The sequence below is a fragment of the Scyliorhinus torazame genome, chromosome 15, assembly GCF_047496885.1.
Source record: "Scyliorhinus torazame isolate Kashiwa2021f chromosome 15, sScyTor2.1, whole genome shotgun sequence".
Lineage (NCBI taxonomy): Eukaryota > Metazoa > Chordata > Chondrichthyes > Carcharhiniformes > Scyliorhinidae > Scyliorhinus > Scyliorhinus torazame.
In genome coordinates this window covers 11,319,063-11,340,918 of record NC_092721.1, presented here as the reverse complement: position 1 = coordinate 11,340,918, position 21,856 = coordinate 11,319,063, and the positions used below count along the sequence as shown (strand labels likewise).

General features: G+C 53.3%; 1 protein-coding gene across 15 annotated transcripts in view; it reads right to left on the bottom strand.

Annotated features, from left to right (window-relative positions):
* Positions 1-21,856, bottom strand: part of LOC140391521 (dedicator of cytokinesis protein 9-like) — a 407,496-nt gene that overhangs the window by 121,519 nt on the left and 264,121 nt on the right. For 10 of the 15 annotated variants that reach the window (XM_072476084.1, XM_072476085.1, XM_072476079.1 and 7 more), the window contains exons 28-31: positions 18,847-18,993; positions 15,793-15,876; positions 15,352-15,463; positions 15,118-15,159 (exon numbers count right to left, since the gene is read on the bottom strand). In XM_072476084.1, coding sequence (XP_072332185.1) covers positions 15,118-15,159; positions 15,352-15,463; positions 15,793-15,876; positions 18,847-18,993 — 385 coding nt within the window. The remainder of the gene's footprint in view (positions 1-15,117; positions 15,160-15,351; positions 15,464-15,792; positions 15,877-18,846; positions 18,994-21,856) is intronic. The other 5 variants (XM_072476095.1, XM_072476094.1, XM_072476086.1 and 2 more) reach the window with 1 other exon arrangement.

Here is a 21,856-nt window from a genome sequence, read left to right as displayed (position 1 = left end):
AAGAGAGGAGTCAATAAGCCTCCTGAATCTAATTTCCATCGCAGCCAGGGTTGAGCCAAAGCTGGGCAGAGTCTTTAAGGAGCTGTGTTTTCCCCCTTGTGCTAGTCAAACAGTTCAGGAGCAGGAGATAGGAGGGGGTAACTGGAAACCCGGCCGATTATCTTCTTTACTGTCTCTGGAACATAAAGAGTTAATCAACCCCCGTGTCGGGACCACACCAACAGTTTACTCCAACTGCGGAAAACTGCGGCGTAACGTCGCATTCTGCACAAGGCACTTCTATTCTCCCCTGTGCGAATGTACCCCCTCACCCACAGCTTCACAAACACACCCACCCCCCGTCTCGTGGATGGAAGGCCATTCACAGCTCAAGGTGAGGCTGTGCAAGGAACCGGTTCCAGTCAGTCCCGTGAGGATGTTACAAAGGCTGGTCTCCCAACACGCTCGACGAAAATGAAAAGGTTCTTTCATCCCGGCCTTTTAAAGAAATCTGGTGTCTCTCCCCACACAACCAGCACTGCGCAATAGTGCACTTTAATTTCTGAAGCTCCAGGTGGGAACAAGGAAAGCATTAATACAGAGGATTGCTTAACGAAGAACAAAACATTGTTTGCTCCAGTAGCGGAAAAGAAGAATTTTTATCTTGTTTGAATCAAATATTGTGTTTTGTCGAATATTAGAAATGCAATGAGTGACATTGCCCCAATGTTTAATCATGTTGTGAGGCTAATAGAACAATGTATTTGGAAATAACTGCAAGGGGATCAAAGGTAATTTAATTAAACAAAAATGGTCCCAGAAGGCAGTAATTTAATTATTAAAATACTCCTGCGCAAAATAAGTAATAACCCAACCATTAGAAAAACAATCAGAAGGGTTTATTTTTTAAGAGGGATAGAATTGAAAGGTTATGTTACAATTTCATTTGAACCTTGATGAGGTCACATTTGGAGCACTGGGTCCAGTTTGGGTCAGTACATCAGAATGTGGAGACACTGCACTCGGTGCAACATTAAATTATATGGGACATGGATAGAGGAGACAGAAATAAACTTGGTGGAGGGGTCAATGTCCAAAGGGCATAGATTTAAGGTAAGGGGCAGGAGGTTTAGAGGGGATGTGATGAAAAACCTTTTTACCCAGAGGCTGGTGGGAGTCTGGAACTCGCTGTCTGAAAGGGTGGTGGAGGCAGAGAACTTCATAACATTGAAGAACTATTTAGGTGTTCACTTGCGATGGATGCCAAGGCTGACAAGACTATGGGCCAAGTGCTGGAAAATGGGATTGGAGTAATTAGGTGGTTGACTTTGACCAGCGCAGACGTGCTGGGTCGATGGGCCTTTTCTGTGCTGTAAACGTCTGTGACCGTACAAGGATGATCTCAAAACTGTGAGATTATGCTCATTAGGAGAGGTTGGACAGGCTCTTTTCTCTTGAAAAAAGGCCGAGGAGAGTTCTAATAGAGGTCTTTAAATTTCTGAAAGGTGTTGATAGGGGAGACATGTTTAGCACAGGGCTAAATCGCTGGCTTTGAAAGCAGACCAAGGCGGTTCAATTCCTGTACCAGCCTCCCCGAACAGGCGCCGGAATGTGGCGACTAGCGGCGTTTCACAGTAACTTCATTTCAAGCCTACTTGTGACAATAAGCGATTTTCATTTCATTTTCATTCATTTCATGGGGAGAATGTTTCCTCTTCCTATCAATATCGGATAGTCACCAAAATCTCCAATCGGGAATTCAGGAGAAATCACTTCATCCAGAGAGAGACGAGACTGTGGAACGCTTTCCCACATGGAGTGGTTGAGGTGAACAGTATCGGCACAATTAAGGGGAAGCCGCATAAATACCACGAGAGAGAGAGGGGTAGAGGGAGATGATGGCAGATTTAGATGAGAGGGGCCTCAATGGAGCAGTAACCCCAGCGTGGATTGTCTGGGGTGTTTCTTTGTCAGATCCCATCTAAACACATCAAAAGTCTTGATTATATACAAAAAATGCAGGGGCAGGTGCAGATTCAGCACGGAACCAATGTCAGGGAACCTTTCACATGGGGGATGATACCTCACTGAATATCAAAAAAAGAGGGGATGGGGGGAGGGGGCAGGTGGAAGGGGATCAGGGGGAGGGGGTGCAGACAGGAGGATGGAGAGAGGCAGGAGGAGGGAGAGAGGCAGGAGGAGGGAGAGAGGCAGGAGGAGGGAGAGAGGCAGGAGGAGGGAGAGAGGTAGGTGGAGGGGGAGAGGTAGGCGGAGGGGGGAGGCAGGTGGAGGGGGCGAGGCAGGTGGAGGGGGCGAGGCAGGTGGAGGGGGCGAGGCAGGTGGAGGGGGAGAGGCAGGTGGAGGGGGAGAGGCAGGTGGAGGGGGAGAGGCAGGTGGAGGGGGAGAGGCAGGAGGAGGGAGAGAGGCAGGAGGAGGGAGAGAGGCAGGAGGAGGGAGAGAGGCAGGAGGAGGGGGAGAGGCAGGAGGAGGCAGAGAGGCAGGTGGAGGGAGAGAGGCAGGTGGAGGGAGAGAGGCAGGTGGAGGGAGAGAGGCAGGAGGAGGGAGAGAGGCAGGAGGAGGGAGAGAGGCAGGAGGAGGGAGAGAGGCAGGTGGAGGAATAGAAGCTGGTGGAGGGAGAGGTAGGCGGACGGAGAGAGGCAGGAGGAGGGAGAGAGGCAGGAGGAGGAATAGAGCCAGGTGGAGGGAGAGGTAGGCGGAGGGAGAGAGGCAGGAGGAGGGAGAGAGGCAGGTGGAGGGGGAGAGGCAGGTGGAGGGAGAGAGGCAGGAGGAGGGAGGGGGGCAGGAGGAGGGAGGGGGGCAGGAGGAGGGAGAGAGGCAGGTGGAGGAGGGAGGGGGGCAGGAGGAGGGAGAGAGGCAGGAGGAGGGAGAGAGGCAGGTGGAGGGAGAGAGGCAGGAGGAGGGAGGGGGGCAGGAGGAGGGAGAGAGGCAGGAGGAGGGAGGGGGGCAGGTGGAGGGAGAGAGGCAGAAAGAAGGAGGGGGGCAGGAGGAGGGAGGGGGGCAGGAGGAGGGAGGGGGGCAGGAGGAGGGAGGGGGCAGGAGGAGGGAGGGGGGCAGGAGGAGGGAGGGGGGCAGGAGGAGGGAGGGGGGGCAGGAGGAGGGAGGGGGGCAAGGCAGGGTGAGGGGCTGACCATGGATTGGCCTTCTGTCGGACACGGGCTGAAGTAATGCAGAGTAAGAACCAAATGAACACTTTGTAGAGATCACAGAGAAATAGGTTCAGGCAAGAAGCCTGTTCTTCATCCTCTGGGACATCGGGACTTAAACATTTGAATTATATGAGCTCACAGTCTTCGATACTGAAGGGAAGATGACTTAGTTTGAAGAAGGTATGGATGTAATTTTATTTCGATTGCAGAAGTGACGATCAGAGCTGGCATGTTGCCACAGGGAGACATTTAGAAAAACGGAATCACGAATTACTGCCATCCAAATTCGGTCCCAGGAACGGTACAAGTGTAAGACTCACAGAATCATTTAGGGCGCGCGCACACCATTCAGCCCATCAAGTCCATGTCAGCGCTGTGTAGAGCATTCCAGTCAGTGCTCCCTCTCCGTCCACACCCCTACCCCCTTCCTATTCCCAGAATCCGGCAAGTCTATTTTCCTCAAGTGCCCGTCCAAATTCCTTCTGAAATCATGGATCGTCTGTGTTCAAGAAGTAAATCGGATCTGGAATAAAGGATCGAGGAGATTGTGCGTGACTAGAGATCTATAAGGATCTTGGGCTTTGTTCCAATTCGTAAAGAGGACAGAAAATGGACCCTGTTCTGTTCAAAAAATGTCTCAACATTCTCCTCTCCAAGGGTTCTTTTTCGATGAGGTCGCAAAGTACTTGCAAAGGACTGTGTGTCTCGTTCGACTGTGACGATAAAGCTGGTGTACATATGGAGTCTATTGGCACGCATGCCATCGTGTTGCTCCGTGCCAAACCGCAAGCATCTCAAACACATGCAAAAAAAAACTTGTACTGTTCAAAATTAGATGCAATACATTTTTTTTTAGACACATCAAGCCCTCTGTGGTAATAATCACCGCATACCCGGATCGAACTGAACCCGGGAATAGTGCACACAATGGAAAGCAATCAGCTGTGCGGGATGGCGAGGTCACGTTTGAGGGAGATGTAAATCACGCCAAAGCAACGAATGAGCCATGCGAGAAAAGTGAGTCATGAACACACCGGGTACAGTACACGCCCCAGCACCGGGTACAGTACACACCCCAGCACCGGGTACAGTACACAGCCCAGCACCGGGTACAGTACACACCCCAACACCGGGTACAGTACACAGCCCAGCACCGGGTACAGTACACACCCCAGCACCGGGTACAGTACACAGCCCTGCACCGGGTACAGTACACAGCCCAGCACCGGGTACAGTACACAGCCCAGCACCGGGTACAGTACACACCCCAGCACCGGGTACAGTACACAGCCCAGCACCGGGTACAGTACACAGCCCAGCACCGGGTACAGTACACACCCCAGCACCGGGTACAGTACACAGCCCTGCACCGGGTACAGTACACAGCCCAGCACCGGGTACAGTACACACCCCAGCACCGGGTACAGTACACACCCCAGCACCGGGTACAGTACACGCCCCAGCACCGGGTACAGTACACGCCCCAGCACCGGGTACAGTACACGCCCCAGCACCGGGTACAGTACACGCCCCAGCACCGGGTACAGTACATGCCCCAGCACCGGGTACAGTACACGCCCCAGCACCGGGTACAGTACACGACCCAGCACCGGGTACAGTACACGACCCAGCACCGGGTACAGTACACGACCCAGCACCGGGTACAGTACACACCCCAGCACCGGGTACAGTACACACCCCAGCAACGGGTACAGTACAGACCCCAGCACCGGGTACAGTACACACCCCAGCACCGGGTACAGTACACACCCCAGCACCGGGTACAGTACAGACCCCAGCACCGGGTACAGCACACACCCCAGCACCGGGTACAGTACACAGCCCAGCACCGGGTACAGTACACACCCCAACACCGGGTACAGTACACAGCCCAGCACCGGGTACAGTACACAGCCCAGCACCGGGTACAGTACACGCCTGGGCACCGGGTACAGTACACACCCCAGCACCGGTAACAGTACACACCCCAGCACCGGGCACAGTACACACCCCAGCACCGGGCACAGTACACGCCCCAGCACCGGGTACAGTACATGCCCCAGCACCGGGTACAGTACACACCCCAGCACCGGGTACAGTACACGCCCCAGCACCGGGTACAGTACATGCCCCAGCACCGGGTACAGTACACGCCCCAGCACCGGGTACACTACATGCCCCAGCACCGGGTACAGTACACGCCCCAGCACCGGGTACAGTACATGCCCCAGCACCGGGTACAGTACACGCCCCAGCACCGGGTACAGTACATGCCCCAGCACCGGGTACAGTACACGCCCCAGCACCGGGTACAGTACATGCCCCAGCACCGGGTACAGTACACAGCCCAGCACCGGGTACAGTACACAGCCCAGCACCGGGTACAGTACACAGCCCAGCACCGGTAACAGTACACACCCCAGCACCGGGTACAGTACACACCCCAGCACCGGGTACAGTACACACCCCAGCACCGGGCACAGTACACGCCCCAGCACCGGGTACAGTACATGCCCCAGCACCGGGTACAGTACACGCCCCAGCACCGGGTACAGTACATGCCCCAGCACCGGGTACAGTACACGCCCCAGCACCGGGTACAGTACACGCCCCAGCACCGGGTACAGTACACAGCCCAGCACCGGGTACAGTACACGCCCCAGCACCGGGTACAGTACACGCCCCAGCACCGGGTACAGTACACGCCCCAGCACCGGGTACAGTACATGCCCCAGCACCGGGTACAGTACACGCCCCAGCACCGGGTACAGTACACGACCCAGCACCGGGTACAGTACACGACCCAGCACCGGGTACAGTACACGACCCAGCACCGGGTACAGTACACACCCCAGCACCGGGTACAGTACACGACCCAGCACCGGGTACAGTACACGACCCAGCACCGGGTACAGTACACACCCCAGCAACGGGTACAGTACAGACCCCAGCACCGGGTACAGTACACACCCCAGCACCGGGTACAGTACACGACCCAGCACCGGGTACAGTACACACCCCAGCACCGGGTACAGTACACACCCCAGCACCGGGTACAGTACACGCCCCAGCACCGGGCACAGTACACACCCCAGCACTGGGTACAGTACACGCCCCAGCACTGGGTACAGTGCACAGCCCAGCACGGGCACAGTACACACCCCAGCACCGGGTACAGTACACACCCCAGCACCGGGTACAGTACACATCCCAGCACTGGGTACAGTACGCATCCCAGCACCGGGTACAGTGCACAGCCCAGCACAGGGTACAGTACATATCCCAGCACCGGGCACAGTGCACAGCCCAGCACAGGGTACAGTACATATCCCAGCACCGGGCACAGTGCACAGCCCAGCACAGGGTACAGTACATATCCCAGCACCGGGCACAGTGCAAAAGCCAGCACCTAGTACAGTACATATCCCAGCACCGGGCACAATACACACCCCAGCACCGGGTACAGTACACGCCTCAGTATCGGGTACAGTACACACCCCAGCACCGGATACAGTACACGCCCCAACACCGGGTACAGTACACGCCCCAACACCGGGCACAGTACATGCCTCAGTATCGGATACAGTACATGCCTCAGTATCGGGTACAGTGCACGCCCCAACACCGGGTACAGTACACGCCCCAACACCGGGTACAGTACACGCCTCAGCATCGGGTACAGTACACGACCCAGCACCGGGTACAGTACACACCCCAGCAACTGGTACAGTACGCGCCCCAGCACTGGGTACAGTACACGACCCAGCACCGGGTACAGTACACGACCCAGCACCGGGTACAGTACACGACCCAGCACCGGGTACAGTACACGACCCAACACCGGGTACAGTACACGACCCAACACCGGGCACAGTACACACCCCAGCACCGGATACAGTGCACGCCTGCGCACCGGGTACAGTACACACCCCAGCAACTGGTACAGTACACGCCCCAGCACTGGGTACAGTACACGCCCCAGCACCGTGTACAGTACACGCCCCAGCACTGGGTACAGTACACGCCCCAGCACCGTGTACAGTACACGCCCCAACACCGGGCACAGTACACGCCCCAACACCGGGCACAGTACACGCCTGGGCACCAGGTACAGTACACGCCCCAACACCGGGTACAGTACACGCCTGGGCACCGTGTACAGTACACACCCCAGCACCGGGTACAGTACACACCCCAGCATGGGTACTGTACACACCCGGGCACCGGGTACAGTACATGCCCCAGCACCGGGTACAGTACACACCCCAAGCACCGGGTATAGTACATGCCCCAGCACCGGGTACAGTACACGCCTCAGTATCAGGTACAGTACATGCCCCAGCACCGGGTACAGTACACACCCCAAGCACCGGGTACAGTACATGCCCCAGCACCGGGTACAGTACACGCCTCAGTATCGGGTACAGTACACGCCCCAGCACCGGGTACAGTACACGCCTCAGTATTGGGTACAGTACACGTCCCAGCACCGGGTACAGTACATGCCCCAGCACCGGGTACAGTACATGCCCCAGCACCGGGTACAGTACATGCCCCAGCACCGGGTACAGTACATGCCCCAGCACCGGGTACAGTACATATCCCAGCACCGTGTACAGGCGCACCCCAGCACCGGGTACAGTACACACCCCAGCACCGGGTACAGTACATATCCCAGCATCGGGTACAGTATATATCCCAGCACCGGGTACAGTACACGCCTCAGCATCGGATACAGTACACACCCCAGCACTGGGTACAGTACACATCCCAGCACCGGGTACAGTACACACTCCTGCACCGTGTACAGTACACACCCCAGCACCGGGTACAGTACATATCCCAGCACCGGGCACAGTGCACAGCCCAGCACAGGGTACAGTACATATCCCAGCACCGGGCACAGTGCAAAAGCCAGCACCTAGTACAGTACATATCCCAGCACCGGGCACAATACACACCCCAGCACCGGGTACAGTACACGCCTCAGTATCGGGTACAGTACACACCCCAGCACCGGATACAGTACACGCCCCAACACCGGGTACAGTACACGCCCCAACACCGGGTACAGTACATGCCTCAGTATCGGATACAGTACATGCCTCAGTATCGGGTACAGTGCACGCCCCAACACCGGGTACAGTACACGCCCCAACACCGGGTACAGTACACGCCTCAGCATCGGGTACAGTACACGACCCAGCACCGGGTACAGTACACGACCCAGCACCGGGTACAGTACACGACCCAACACCGGGTACAGTACACGACCCAACACCGGGCACAGTACACACCCCAGCACCGGATACAGTGCACGCCTGCGCACCGGGTACAGTACACACCCCAGCAACTGGTACAGTACACGCCCCAGCACTGGGTACAGTACACGCCCCAGCACCGTGTACAGTACACGCCCCAGCACTGGGTACAGTACACGCCCCAGCACCGTGTACAGTACACGCCCCAACACCGGGCACAGTACACGCCCCAACACCGGGCACAGTACACGCCTGGGCACCAGGTACAGTACACGCCCCAACACCGGGTACAGTACACGCCTGGGCACCGTGTACAGTACACACCCCAGCACCGGGTACAGTACACACCCCAGCATGGGTACTGTACACACCCGGGCACCGGGTACAGTACATGCCCCAGCACCGGGTACAGTACACACCCCAAGCACCGGGTATAGTACATGCCCCAGCACCGGGTACAGTACACGCCTCAGTATCAGGTACAGTACATGCCCCAGCACCGGGTACAGTACACACCCCAAGCACCGGGTACAGTACATGCCCCAGCACCGGGTACAGTACACGCCTCAGTATCGGGTACAGTACACGCCCCAGCACCGGGTACAGTACACGCCTCAGTATTGGGTACAGTACACGTCCCAGCACCGGGTACAGTACATGCCCCAGCACCGGGTACAGTACATGCCCCAGCACCGGGTACAGTACATGCCCCAGCACCGGGTACAGTACATGCCCCAGCACCGGGTACAGTACATGCCCCAGCACCGGGTACAGTACATATCCCAGCACCGTGTACAGGCGCACCCCAGCACCGGGTACAGTACACACCCCAGCACCGGGTACAGTACATATCCCAGCATCGGGTACAGTATATATCCCAGCACCGGGTACAGTACACGCCTCAGCATCGGATACAGTACACACCCCAGCACTGGGTACAGTACACATCCCAGCACCGGGTACAGTACACACTCCTGCACCGTGTACAGTACACACCCCAGCACCGGGTACAGTACACACCCCAGCACCGGGTACAGTACACACCCCAGCACCGGGTACAGTACACAGCCCAGCACCGGGTACAATACACACCCCAGCACCGGGTACAGTACACACCCCAACACCGGGCACAGTACACACCCCAGCACCGGGCACAGTACACACCCCAGCACCGGGTACAGTACACGCCTGGGCACCGGGTACAGTACACGCCTGGGCACCGGGTCAGTACACACCCCAGCACCGGGTACAGTACACGACCCAGCACCGGGTACAGTACACACCCCAGCACCGGGTACAGTACACGACCCAGCACCGGGTACAGTACACACCCCAGCACCAGGTACAGTACACACCCCAGCACCGGGCACAGTACACACCCCAGCACCGGGTACAGTACACACCCCAGCACCGGGCACAGTACACACCCCAGCACCAGGTACAGTACACGCCTGGGCACCGGGTCAGTACACACCCCAGCACCGGGTACAGTACACGACCCAGCACCGGGTACAGTACACACCCCAACACCGGGTACAGTACACACCCCAGCACCGGGTACAGTACACACCCCAACACCGGGCACAGTACACACCCCAGCACCGGGTACAGTACACGCCTGGGCACCGGGTCAGTACACACCCCAGCACCGGGTACAGTACACGACCCAGCACCGGGTACAGTACGCACCCCAGCACCGGGTACAGTACGCACCCCAGCACCGGGTACAGTACGCACCCCAGCACCGGGTACAGTACACACCCCAGCACCGGGTACAGTACACGACCCAGCACCGGGTACAGTACACGACCCAGCACCGGGTACAGTACACACCCCAGCACCGGGTACAGTACGCACCCCAGCACCGGGTACAGTACGCACCCCAGCACCGGGTACAGTACACACCCCAGCACCGGGCACAGTACACACCCCAGCACCGGGTACAGTACACACCCCAGCACCGGGTACAGTACACGACCCAGCACCGGGTACAGTACATGACCCAGCACTGGGTACAGTACACACCGCAGCACCGGGTACAGTACACACCCCAGCACCGGGCACAGTACACACCCCAGCACCGGGCACAGTACACACCCCAGCACCGGGTACAGTACACGACCCAGCACCGGGTACAGTACATACCCCAGCACCGGGTACAGTACACACCCCAGCACCGGGCACAGTACACACCCCAGCACCGGGCACAGTACACACCCCAGCACCGGGTACAGTACACGCCTGGGCACCGGGTACAGTACACACCCCAGCACCGGGTACAGTACACGCCTGGGCACCGGGTACAGTACACACCCCAGCACCGGGCACAGTACACACCCCAGCACCGGGCACAGTACACGCCTGGGCACCGGGTACAGTACACGCCTGGGCACCGGGTACAGTACACGCCTGGGCACCGGGTACAGTACACGCCTGGGCACCGGGTACAGTACACGCCTGGGCACCGGGTACAGTACACGCCTGGGCACCGGGTACAGTACACACCCCAGCACCGGGTACAGTACACACCCCAGCACCGGGTACAGTACACGCCTGGGCACCGGGTACAGTACACACCCCTGCACCGGGTACAGTACACGCCTGGGCACCGGGTACAGTACACGCCTGGGCACCGGGTACAGTACACGCCTGGGCACCGGGTACAGTACACAGCCCTGCACTGTTACATATGCCATTCCCCACACAGTGTTCACCATGATTCACCCTTACGATGGTGTATAAATCCTTCCAGTGCTCAAGGTTCCGGCCACGTTTGACAACAGGACCGTCTGACCTCAGTATGTTGTGTAAACTTTGTGCTGGTGAATAGTTGCTTTTTAAGCAGGAAGATTGGTTGAGGATTGGAGGAGATTTGCATGTATTCTGCAACAGCTGTTCATGGGGCGAGGCCAGCTTTTATTGCCCATTCCCAAATGCCCCTCGAGAAGGTGGCGGTGAGCCGCCTGCTTGAGCCTCTGCAGTCCATGTGGTGTAGGTACATCCACAGTGCTGTTAGGGACGGAGTGCCAGGATTCTGAAGCCGTGACAGTGAAGGAACGGTGATATATTCCCAAACAAAATTAAGCACGGTGGCACAGTGGTTGGCACTGCTGCCTCACAGCATCCAGGACCCGGGTTCAATCCCGGCCCCGGGTCACTGTCCGTGTGGAGTTTGCACGTTCTCCCCGTGGCTGCGTGGGTCTCACCCCCACAACCCAAAGATGGGCAGGGTAGGTGTATTGGCCACGCTAAATTGCCCCTTAATTGGATAAAAAAAACTAAAAGCAATGGAATGACCATGTAACAAATGAGTGAATTTAAACACGATAATCGAGATTTCATCAAATGTCCTCAAAGAAAATGACTTGGTTCCTTTGAGAGGGTGGAGGCAGGGGAGGGCGGGACACCCAACTTTGTTCTCTCTTACAACAAAGATGTGGAGCCCATGCATTTGTCACTGAACTGGAATTTTCTGTTCTTTAATTTTAATTCCTCCAGCTTCAGTGGTGGGATTTGAACTCGTGTCCCCAGAGCATTAGCCTGGATAACTACTTACCACCATGCCCCCCCCCCCCGTCTCCCTGATATATTCCAATATCTGCAGATCTGTGAGCAAAGTAGGGGAAGGGCTGGAGTTGCCCAGTCTCCAGAATTGGTCTGGAGTCTTCGGGAATTGAACATAAATCTCCGGGAAAAAAACAGCCACGAGCAGAACCCAGGAAAATAGAGGCCGTTAGGAAAAATATACTTCTTTACCCACGCTTTTGTTGATTAGCATTAATACTGTTAGGGATGGGGAACGATACGACTGTTTGTCTGACAGGCGAGAATTCTCGAATTGGCTGGGAGGCCATTGCGCTATGGTGATAGACATTCCGGACAGCCAATGGCTGGAGTACGGGGCTGAAGGGGGGGGGGGGGGGGGGGGATTGGAGAGAGGACGTCATGTTGGGGGTGGCAGAAAGGAGACACGGCACCATGAGATGGGCAGCGACCAGTGGAGGGCTAGTTAAGGTCGTGTGATGAACCGTGAGGTGGGTTGTTCCCAGTTTGACGTTGAAGGGTCATTAAAAAATTTCCCTAGCCAATCTGGCTGAACTAGAACAAGTCTGAGGACAACGCCACGGGAAAACGCCATCGAATGGCACCGGAACCTGCTCAGATGTCAACTTTGAAAAGGCTGAGTTGAAGCACCTTAAATCCAAGACTTGGATCTCAGATCTTCTCCAAGAGTGTTTCTTTCACAATCTCCTGAAAATTACTGGAGAACTAGGGCGCGATTCCCCGAAATGGAGACTAAGTGTCACGACGGCGCGAATTGTGCGCGGGGGCTACCAATTCTGTCCCCCACAGGGGGCCAGCACGGCGCTGGAGCGGTTCACGCCGCTCCAGCCTCCCTTCCCGGCGGCAAGTGGGCGCCGCGCCAACCTGCACTGGGGACCTTTTCAGCACGGCGGCCCCGACACAACATGGCGTAGGGGTTCAGGGGCCGACCGTGCAACAAGGTAGGCCCGGGGGGGGGGGGGGGGGGGGGAGAGAGGAAGAGGCCGGCCCGCCGATCGGTGGGCCAGACCCCATCGGAGCCCCCCCCCCCCCCCCGCCGACCCTTCGCGCAGAGTTCCCACCGGCAGCGACCAGGGGTGAACGGCGCCGGCGGGACTCTGCCGTTTCCGCGCGGCCGCTCGGCCCATCCGGGCCGGAGAATCAGCGGCTCGGCCGTGGACAGCAGCCCGCGACCGGCCCCGCGCCAAACGTGCCGGCGCAAATGGCGCCGATTCTCCGCACCTCGGAGAATCGCGCGCCGGCGTCGGGGCGGCGTGGCTGTGATGATTTTCCGGCCCGGCGCGGGACTGGGAGAATCCCGCCCCTAGTTCCGAACTTTTAACCCCCCTTTGAATTGAAACACATTGTGCTGAAAATGCTCACAGAACTCAAAAGGTTACACACGCGCACACACGGCAAGCAAACACAAATAATTTGACTTATTACAATGAGATCAAATGAGCGATCGGTTCATTCACTCATCAGTCAGGAAGCTTCTTTCACCTCCCCCCACATCGGGTCTCGTTTTCTCTTTGGAATCCCATAAGTTCTCAAATTCAACTTACCCACAAAAGTGTTCTTTTATTCATTATTGTTTAGCCTTCTCACAACGCACCCACCCGATCAGCTTGTCTTTAAGAAAGTAATTATCGCGGCACTTTAAAATACCCAATTGTCATGTTTACATCGCGTTATATTGATTATAAAGCACAGGAAAGGTTTGTCTGGCTTGAGGTGTCGATGCCAGTGTTTATGCTCCATTCATCCATCCTCCCATCTTTCCCGAGCTATCATCACAACCTTCTATTTCCTTCTCCCGCATGTGCTTATCCTTAAATACATTTATGCTAGTTACCTCAGCCACTCCCTGTGGGAGCGAGTTCCACAGCCTCACCACACTCTGGCTGAAGAAGTTTCTCCTGAATTCCTGACTGGAGTTTTTGGTGACTATCGTCTATTGGCGTCCCCTCGATATGCTCTTCCCCACAAGCGAAAACCTTCTCTATCTCTCCGCTCGATTAAAATCTTTCAGAATTTTGGAGATCTCTATCAGGTCACCCTCCCGCTCAGCCTTCTCCCTTCTGGAGAAAGGATCTGTTCCACCTCTCCTAATAGATGTAACCTCGCCAGGGACCCGGGTTCGATTCCCGGCTTGGGTCACTGTCTGTACGGAGTCTGCACGTTCTCCCCGTGTCTACGTGGGTTTCCTCCGGGTGCTCCGGTTTCCTCCCACAAGTCCCGAAAGACGTGCTTGTTAGGTGAATTGGACATTGTGAATTCTCCCTCTGTGTACCCGAACAGGCGCCGGAATGTGGCGACTAGGGGCTTTTCACAGTAACTTCATTGCAGTGTTAATGTAAGCCTACTTGTGACACTAACAAAGATTATCACTATTACTTAGCCTTATGAATCTTCTTTGCACCCTCAGTGGGTCTCTATATCCTTTTCTTAACATGAAGAGGATTCGCACAATCCTCTAAATCATGTCTAACTAAGGTTAGATACAAGCTTAACACAAGTCCTCTAATTTTTAATTTGATCTCCACAAATAAACATAAGTGCGTGGTTTATTTTTGTTTTGGTCCTGTTGCTACTTTTAGCGATTTGTGTATTTGTACGAAAGAGAAAACATTTGCAGGGCTGTGGGGAAAGAGGACTCGCTGAACTGATCTTGCGGAGAGCTGGCATCTACACAAAAGGGCTGAATAGTCTCCTTCTGTGCTGTGACCCTGCTGATAGTCCCTTTCCTCCTCAATCCCATTTAGATCCTCTTTTTCCAGCCAGAAAATAAAAATAATGAAACTACATATTTCATTTTTTTTTAAAAACCCGAATACATGAATGACTGTGAGAAGGCTAACGTTCAGTAAAGAGTTAATGGGTGATGCTCAATTGGAGCGACAGACCTTATGGGACCCCAGCAAGAAAATCGCCAATGTGGATGGAGATTTGTCAAGCTGTGAACGAAACTTTTCACATCATGAACAGATTGGTTATCACGATTGCAATTTTAAAATTTAAACTGCACTTCTGCTTTTACGTTTTACTTTCCCCAATGTCGGTACTGACAGAACAAACCATTGACGTGAGAGATTTTAAGAGTGTAACGTGCTTCCTGGCTGAACACACCACCTCCAATAAGCAAGCACAATAGCCCATATACCTACCTACAGGGGCAGCGCATGGCTCCACCGTTGGTGAAAGAAACGCTAATCAATGGAAGAGGGTAACAAATTGGGGGAGGGGGTTGGAAAAAGACCACAAAAGAATGAAGCAACTGTTAGCAATGAGCACTTCCCCAAAAATAAAAAGTCAAATTAAAAATCAAAGCTCGATAAGTTCTGCGACAGCCGGCAATTCGCACAGCCCTGTGCGTAGTTCTTTTTATCGAAAACAATTACCTTGATATCTCTGAACTCTGCCCTTTCCGAAAGGCATGGGCAGGTTTAGCGGAATGTAATGTTCATGGCTGCAGATAACCCGGAGAAATTCAAACTTCAGCTCAAACAGCGTCTAAAAGAAAACATTTCAGTCAGAGAGGCAGGAATGCGTTCTGCTGCTTTCAGAAACTGCACACGAAAACATTTTGCACCCAACCCCGTGCCTTCCGTCGTTGCAATGCCCTGCATAAAATTCATTTCTATACACCGAGGGAACGTTACTTACAAAATTCACACTCATTGCAGCTCAGAATTGCAAATTGTTGGCGGTACTGAGCACATAACCCATAATGCGATCATTTTTACAATTGCGCACAGCATGCATTTATAAACGCCGAGCCCGATAGCCCCACCAAGGATGCAGACATTTCAAACAGTGAGCCAAGGGAATATCGTGCCAACCTTTGGGTTTCCTGGACTGAACCACTTCATGTAATTGTTAATTTGCTTGAAGACAAATCCTCTGTCCATGAGCGAGAAGCATCTCTGCAAATTATAGAGTAGATAGATAATGACCAGTTGGAAACTTGTGTGTTCTGACTGATTTCTCACCGGTTTAGCCCATACTTAGAGCTTTTCCCAGCCCTGGGGAGAGCTGAGACGGAGATTGGGACGGCATTTTGAAAGGGTGCCCCGATCTCGAAGTGAACTTATAAATAAATAATCTTTATTATTGTCACAAGTAGGCGTACATTTTTTTTGGTAAAATATTTTATTACGGCATTTGTGATTTTATAACAGTAACAGTGAACCATAACAAACTCTAAACATAATGCAATGATCCTCTACCTCCTCACAGACCCACCTTCCTAAAACAGTAATCTAGCAAGTACACTTACATTAACGCTGCAATGAAGTTACTGTGAAAAGCCCCTAGTCACCACACTCCGGCGCCTGTTCGGGTACACAGAGGGAGAATTCAGAATGTCCAAATTACCCAATAGCACATCTTGCGGGACTTGTGGGAGGAAACCGGAGCATCCGGAGGAAACCCACGCAGACACGGGGAGAACGTGCAGACTCCGCACAGACAGTGACCCAAGCGGGAATCGAACCCGGGACCCTGGCACTATGAAGCAACAGTGCTAACCACTGTGCTGCCATGTCGCCGTTTGTGGGTCCTCCATCCATGGGCAATGTAATCCCTCACACACATGGACATTACCCCCCCTCAAGTAAGGGCACCCCACTATGAGGTCTCTGGGAGCCCCCTACTCTTTAGACCCCCGCCCCACACACTCTTACAGCGCCCCCCCCCCCTTCCAGGACTCCCACTCGTCATCCCCACCAACCTCCCAGAGGCCCCTACTTACCTGTCCTGCACATCCCCACCTTTTAAACCCCCGTCTCCACCCTACCTTCATGGGCATGGCCCCCCTCGGGCCCTGACCCTTGGCAGTGCCACCCTGGCAGTGCTCCTGTCAGTTTGGCAGTGCCAACTGGGCACGTCGGCAGTACCATGGTGGCAGTGCCAAGGTGCCTGCATTCCAGCAGGAGGGTCAGGGAGCCACCCTCACTATCCCTAACCACCCAGGGGCTTCCGAGGGCCTCGGAGACCCGCTGGTGCGGTTCTTCATGGTCCACGTTTGAACGGCGCCCGGCTGCGGCCTCGCTGGGGAGGCTGGGAGATCTCGGGAGGCTGGGAGATCCCGGGTATGCCTGCCTAAGTAGGTGTAAAACCTATGCAGGGGCGCGGCCCTTTGGAGTAGGATTCTGATCCCGCGAAGGGGTAAAGCTGCCGGGAAGCCCACGGGAGGCTTCTCCTGGGATCTGCCGGCTGTGTTGCACTCTCGCTCGAGCTCAACACGACCGGTAGATTGCGCCCTTTATAAAATATGGAAGGAGAGTCACAGGACTCTATTTAGTTGAAATTAATTTTAACAACATGAAAAAAACATTTATTAAACATGTAAATAATTGGGTTCTAATACAATACTCCTTTACTCCCCATTTAGCTTAACAAGTACACACAGATTTTTAAGATGAACACGGATTAAGGTAAAGTCGCCATAGTCCCAGGTGACCATAGGCTGCTTTCCCCTTTGAGGGGGAGAGCTGACTGGTGGTGGTTTAACCTGAGGGTCACCACACCTGAGGCGAGGGGCAAGGTTGAGAGGGCGGGGCTTTCATGAATAACCTCAGCCGGTTCGGGAATTGAACCCACGCTGCTGGCCTCGCTTGGCATCACGCATCAGCTGTCTAACCAACTGAACAATGTACATCGTAAGCGACAACGGTCTCATTGCGCAAAGCACATTTTAAGCACACGAGATGACTGTGGTCAGACACACTCCTCTCTGAAGCCAAGTGAATGTCTGAGCATTTTGCAATAAACCCTCCCCCCAGATGAGTGTTATATTGTGAGGCACCTTGCTTCACTGAACTCCGGTGACTACAGGAGTGTTTCAAATTGCGCTGTCAAAACTCACACTCTGTCAAATTATGTTTTCCCTCCGTTACTTCCATCAAGGTTTAACTTTCAGGTTTTACATCATGCCCTTCAGATTTCCTTTGCCTTAAAGGCTTTCACACAAACTCCGAGGTCCAGCCACCGATCTCCGCAATTATTCCAAATAATGTCTCCCAAACTGTAGTGAATTCTCACAAACCTTAGGACATCTGCAGATATCTTTCTGGCTATCACAATCCAATGCCATTTGAACTCTCTGTGACTTTACTGAACAGTAATTGGTTTTGGTTCCCTGTTCCCTGTTCCATTAACTCCAGAGTTCTTGGAAACTTCTCTTTATTTCTCTAGTTCTCTTAACTGGCTGGACTTAGATGTGTCTCTACCGCTGCTGGTTTATTTACTCCTCATCTCTCTCTGAACACAACAGAATCTCATCATTGAAATTAAACCCAGTTCAGTAAATCTGGTGACTGTCAGTAAAATGTTGGCCACGGGGCTGAATTTTATGGCACTCCACTGTGTAAAATATGATGGGCAGCTAACCCACCACCTTGCTGCCCACATAACACATTCCCTATAACACAGTAGGCGGGCACAGGAGCCGGTATTGGCTGCCTGCCCACCATTTCGAAAAAGATCATTAACGGACAACTGAGCTCATCAACAAGCTGAGTGACCCGAGCATGACACTGCCCATCCCATAATGTGGTTGGCGTGGGCAGGTGGGCGTTGAGTGGGCAACATGCCTTTTCACCATCTGACTTGCAACAGGGGTATGGGAGCATCCGAGGGGAACGATGAGGGCATCATGGCTCTCTATCCCTAATTGCCCAAGTGTTCGGCTGAAAAATAACTTGTACAAAGTTTTAACCAACCAAATTTCACCCTCCACTGACCGGGCTTTTCACGCCAGCAACTGCCCCCATCATTATTGCGATCAAAGTTCACTCAGCTTTTCAGAATCTCAAGGCCGTTAAATATTTAATACACGTCCACAAACATGAAAACGCGAAGATGGCGGAGAGGTTAGCTTTGAAAATCCTTACCTTGATGAAGACAGCGAGGCTGTGATTTGCATTCCGAGCCGCCTCTGGCTTGTCTTTGTATTTCTGGGTGATGTGCGGCATTAACAGGTTGACGAGAGTCTCCACTGTGTGTTGGAAAGAGGCTGGGAACCGCTGGTTCCGGAATAACTACAGGGATCAGACAATGACAAGGACCTTTCAGAACATCAAATCAACAACTACTGTTTACATCGCAGAGTTCGAAAATCTGACCCTGGTTTTCAAATCCCTCCATGGCTTCAACTTCCCCATCTCTGTAATCTCCTCTGTCCCCTCACAACTCTCCAGGATCTCGGTGTCCCTCCAATTTTGGCCTCTTGGATATTCATCCCTCCATCTCTGTGCCTTCAGGTCTCTGTTTCAATTTTCTCATTCAACCTCCCTTTTGTCTTTAAGCACTTCTTAAAACCAACCCCTTCTTCAAACCTGCCCATTCTTATATCAGGTTTGGTCACCTAGTCGAATATATCCATAAATAACATTTTATTACATTAATCATGCTCAGTAAATGCAAGTAATTGTTGGGGAAGACACAAACTGTCCACAATTTGATGTAAAACGTTAATACTTTACAAGAATTACAAGGTAAATATCTGACTCAGAAAATCAAAATCTCACATTGATACAAGAGTGTGTACCATAATTTTCCTCATTCTTTCATAGGGTGTGGACATCGCGGACTAGGCGATCATTTATTGCCCATCCCTAATTGCCCTCAAGGTGGTGGTTGTGTGCCGCCATCTTGAAGCATTGCAGTCCGTGTGGTGTAGGGAGGAACACCCACAGTGCTGTTAGGGAGGGAGTTCCTGAATTTCTTTTCAAGTATTTTTATTAAAGTTTTCATTTTATAAAACACAAAACCACTGACTGCGACCATGAAAAAATGATCTTTGGACCAAAATGTCACTCTCAGCCTCACGGGGTCCACCACTCCAAACCTGAATCCCCCGCTGAGTAGCGCTGACTTCACCTTATTAGAAGCTGCCCGCTGCTTCACTAACTCCGCTGGGATATCCTCATGATGCTTCCTTCCCACCTCGAGTCCCGTTCACTCTGGCTCATTGCAGAACCAGCCCCTTCTCCTGGTGTGGAATCCAATAACAACCACCCGCGGCGTCTCATTCGCCCGACACTTCTGCTGGAGTACTCGGGGGCCTGATCCAACTCTGGGAGGGACAATCGCCCATGTCCCCCCAAAACCTTGAGACATCTGAGAAAAGTACTCAGTTGGCTTTGGGCCCTCCATCAACCCCACGAATCTGAGGTTCTGTCTCCTTGGCCTGTTCTCCAAGGCCAGAAACATCTCGGCTTCCAACCAGGTGATTCTATCACCATGCCGTGACAATGGCGCCTCCACACCCTTCAGCGCCTCTCCATGCTCCTTCACCGCCTCCAAAATGTTTTCCAGCTTCTCCCGAATTGGGTCAATTGCCTCCTCAATTGACCGCTTAAGGGTTTCCATCATCACCCTACCCTGCTCCTCAAAATGCTTCGCAAACTGTTTTTCAAATTCTTGCGCCATCACCCCAGTCAGTATTTGCACCCTGATATGAGGAGCCATAACCGAGGCCGTGTCCACTGCCTTCCCTCCTGCTGGGCCTCGCGAGCTGACTGGTTCTCTCGAAGCCCCTGTAATCTTCTTGCCACCAACCTTCATCATAGACTTCAACATATTTTCGCCGACAAATTCCTAATCCCATACGATGGGCCGGTTTTGATGACCAAAATCCCCGGACGTTGGGTTAAAAAGTCCAAAAAGCAAAGGCCATGGCCGGAGCCACCTTATGCGCGACCTTCTCCGACCAGTCCCCACCGGAGGTCCGGAGTGCCGGGATTTTGACTCGGCCACAGTGAAGGAGCGATTTAACTGAAATTCTCGGGAAGAGTAGAGGGATCTTTATTCTTGCCCAGCACCCCGAATTTATTGCTGAAAAGTTAAATAATTTCTGCACAAACGGCTGGAAAATTTGAAGCTTGTTTTATCACATTCACGTTTGCGCATTTTTAACACCACAAGCAGTTACTGCGACTCAATCTAAAGACGAGGTCACATCAGCCACAAAGAGTCCTTATCCGACTTCAGCTGGCGGGCTCCCAGTACAGTGTTGGCAGAGCGCTGCACCGTCGGAGGTGCTGTCTTTCAAATGAGACATTAAACCGAGGCAGCATTTGCCCTGTCCGGTCATTGTAAAAGGTGCCTTGGCCACTGTTTCAAAGTGGAGCTGGGGAAGGTCTCGACCTGACCAAGGTTTGTCAGTCAAGTCAACATCGTTATGTTGGCGTCGCGTGGTTATTTGTGGGATCTTGCTGTGCACAAACTGGGTGCCGCGTTTCTGATATTAGGACAGTGACTTGCATCTGTGAAGTATACAGAGACATAGGAAAGAGGAGCAGGCCCTTCAGCCTCTCAAGCCTGTTCCACCATTCAACTAGATTATGGCTGATCTACCTCAAATTTTCCCACATCCTTTGCTATCTTTAATATTGAAATATCTGTCAATACGTCTTGAACAAACTCATTGGCAGAGCTTCCACAGTCCTCTGGACTGTGAATCCCAAAGATTAACCGCCCTCTAATTGAAGGAATTCCTCCTGATTGTGACATTAGAGAAAATGTAGAGATAGCAAAGGTTAATGTAATGATGTAGATAACCAGTAGATGGAGCTGGTTACAGAAGTATATAAAGTGGTGACTCACAGATCTCTGGGAGAGGGCTGGAGAGGAGAGCTGGAGAGAGAAGTGATAGATAGTGCAGTACAGTGTTAGATAGAGTGTTGAGACTCGTGTAGTTGAGTCCAGATTATAAATTAGCTTATTGTTTACTTTAGGACTAAGTGGTCGAAATTAATTTAAGTAGTGTAAATAAATGTTAGCTTTGTTTGTGAACTTAGCTTCTGTGGTCTTTGTGAACACTACAACATCCATCCTGAGAACAAGAACCACAAAGAACATCACACTCATCTCACACTGAAATGGCCTGCCCCTTATACC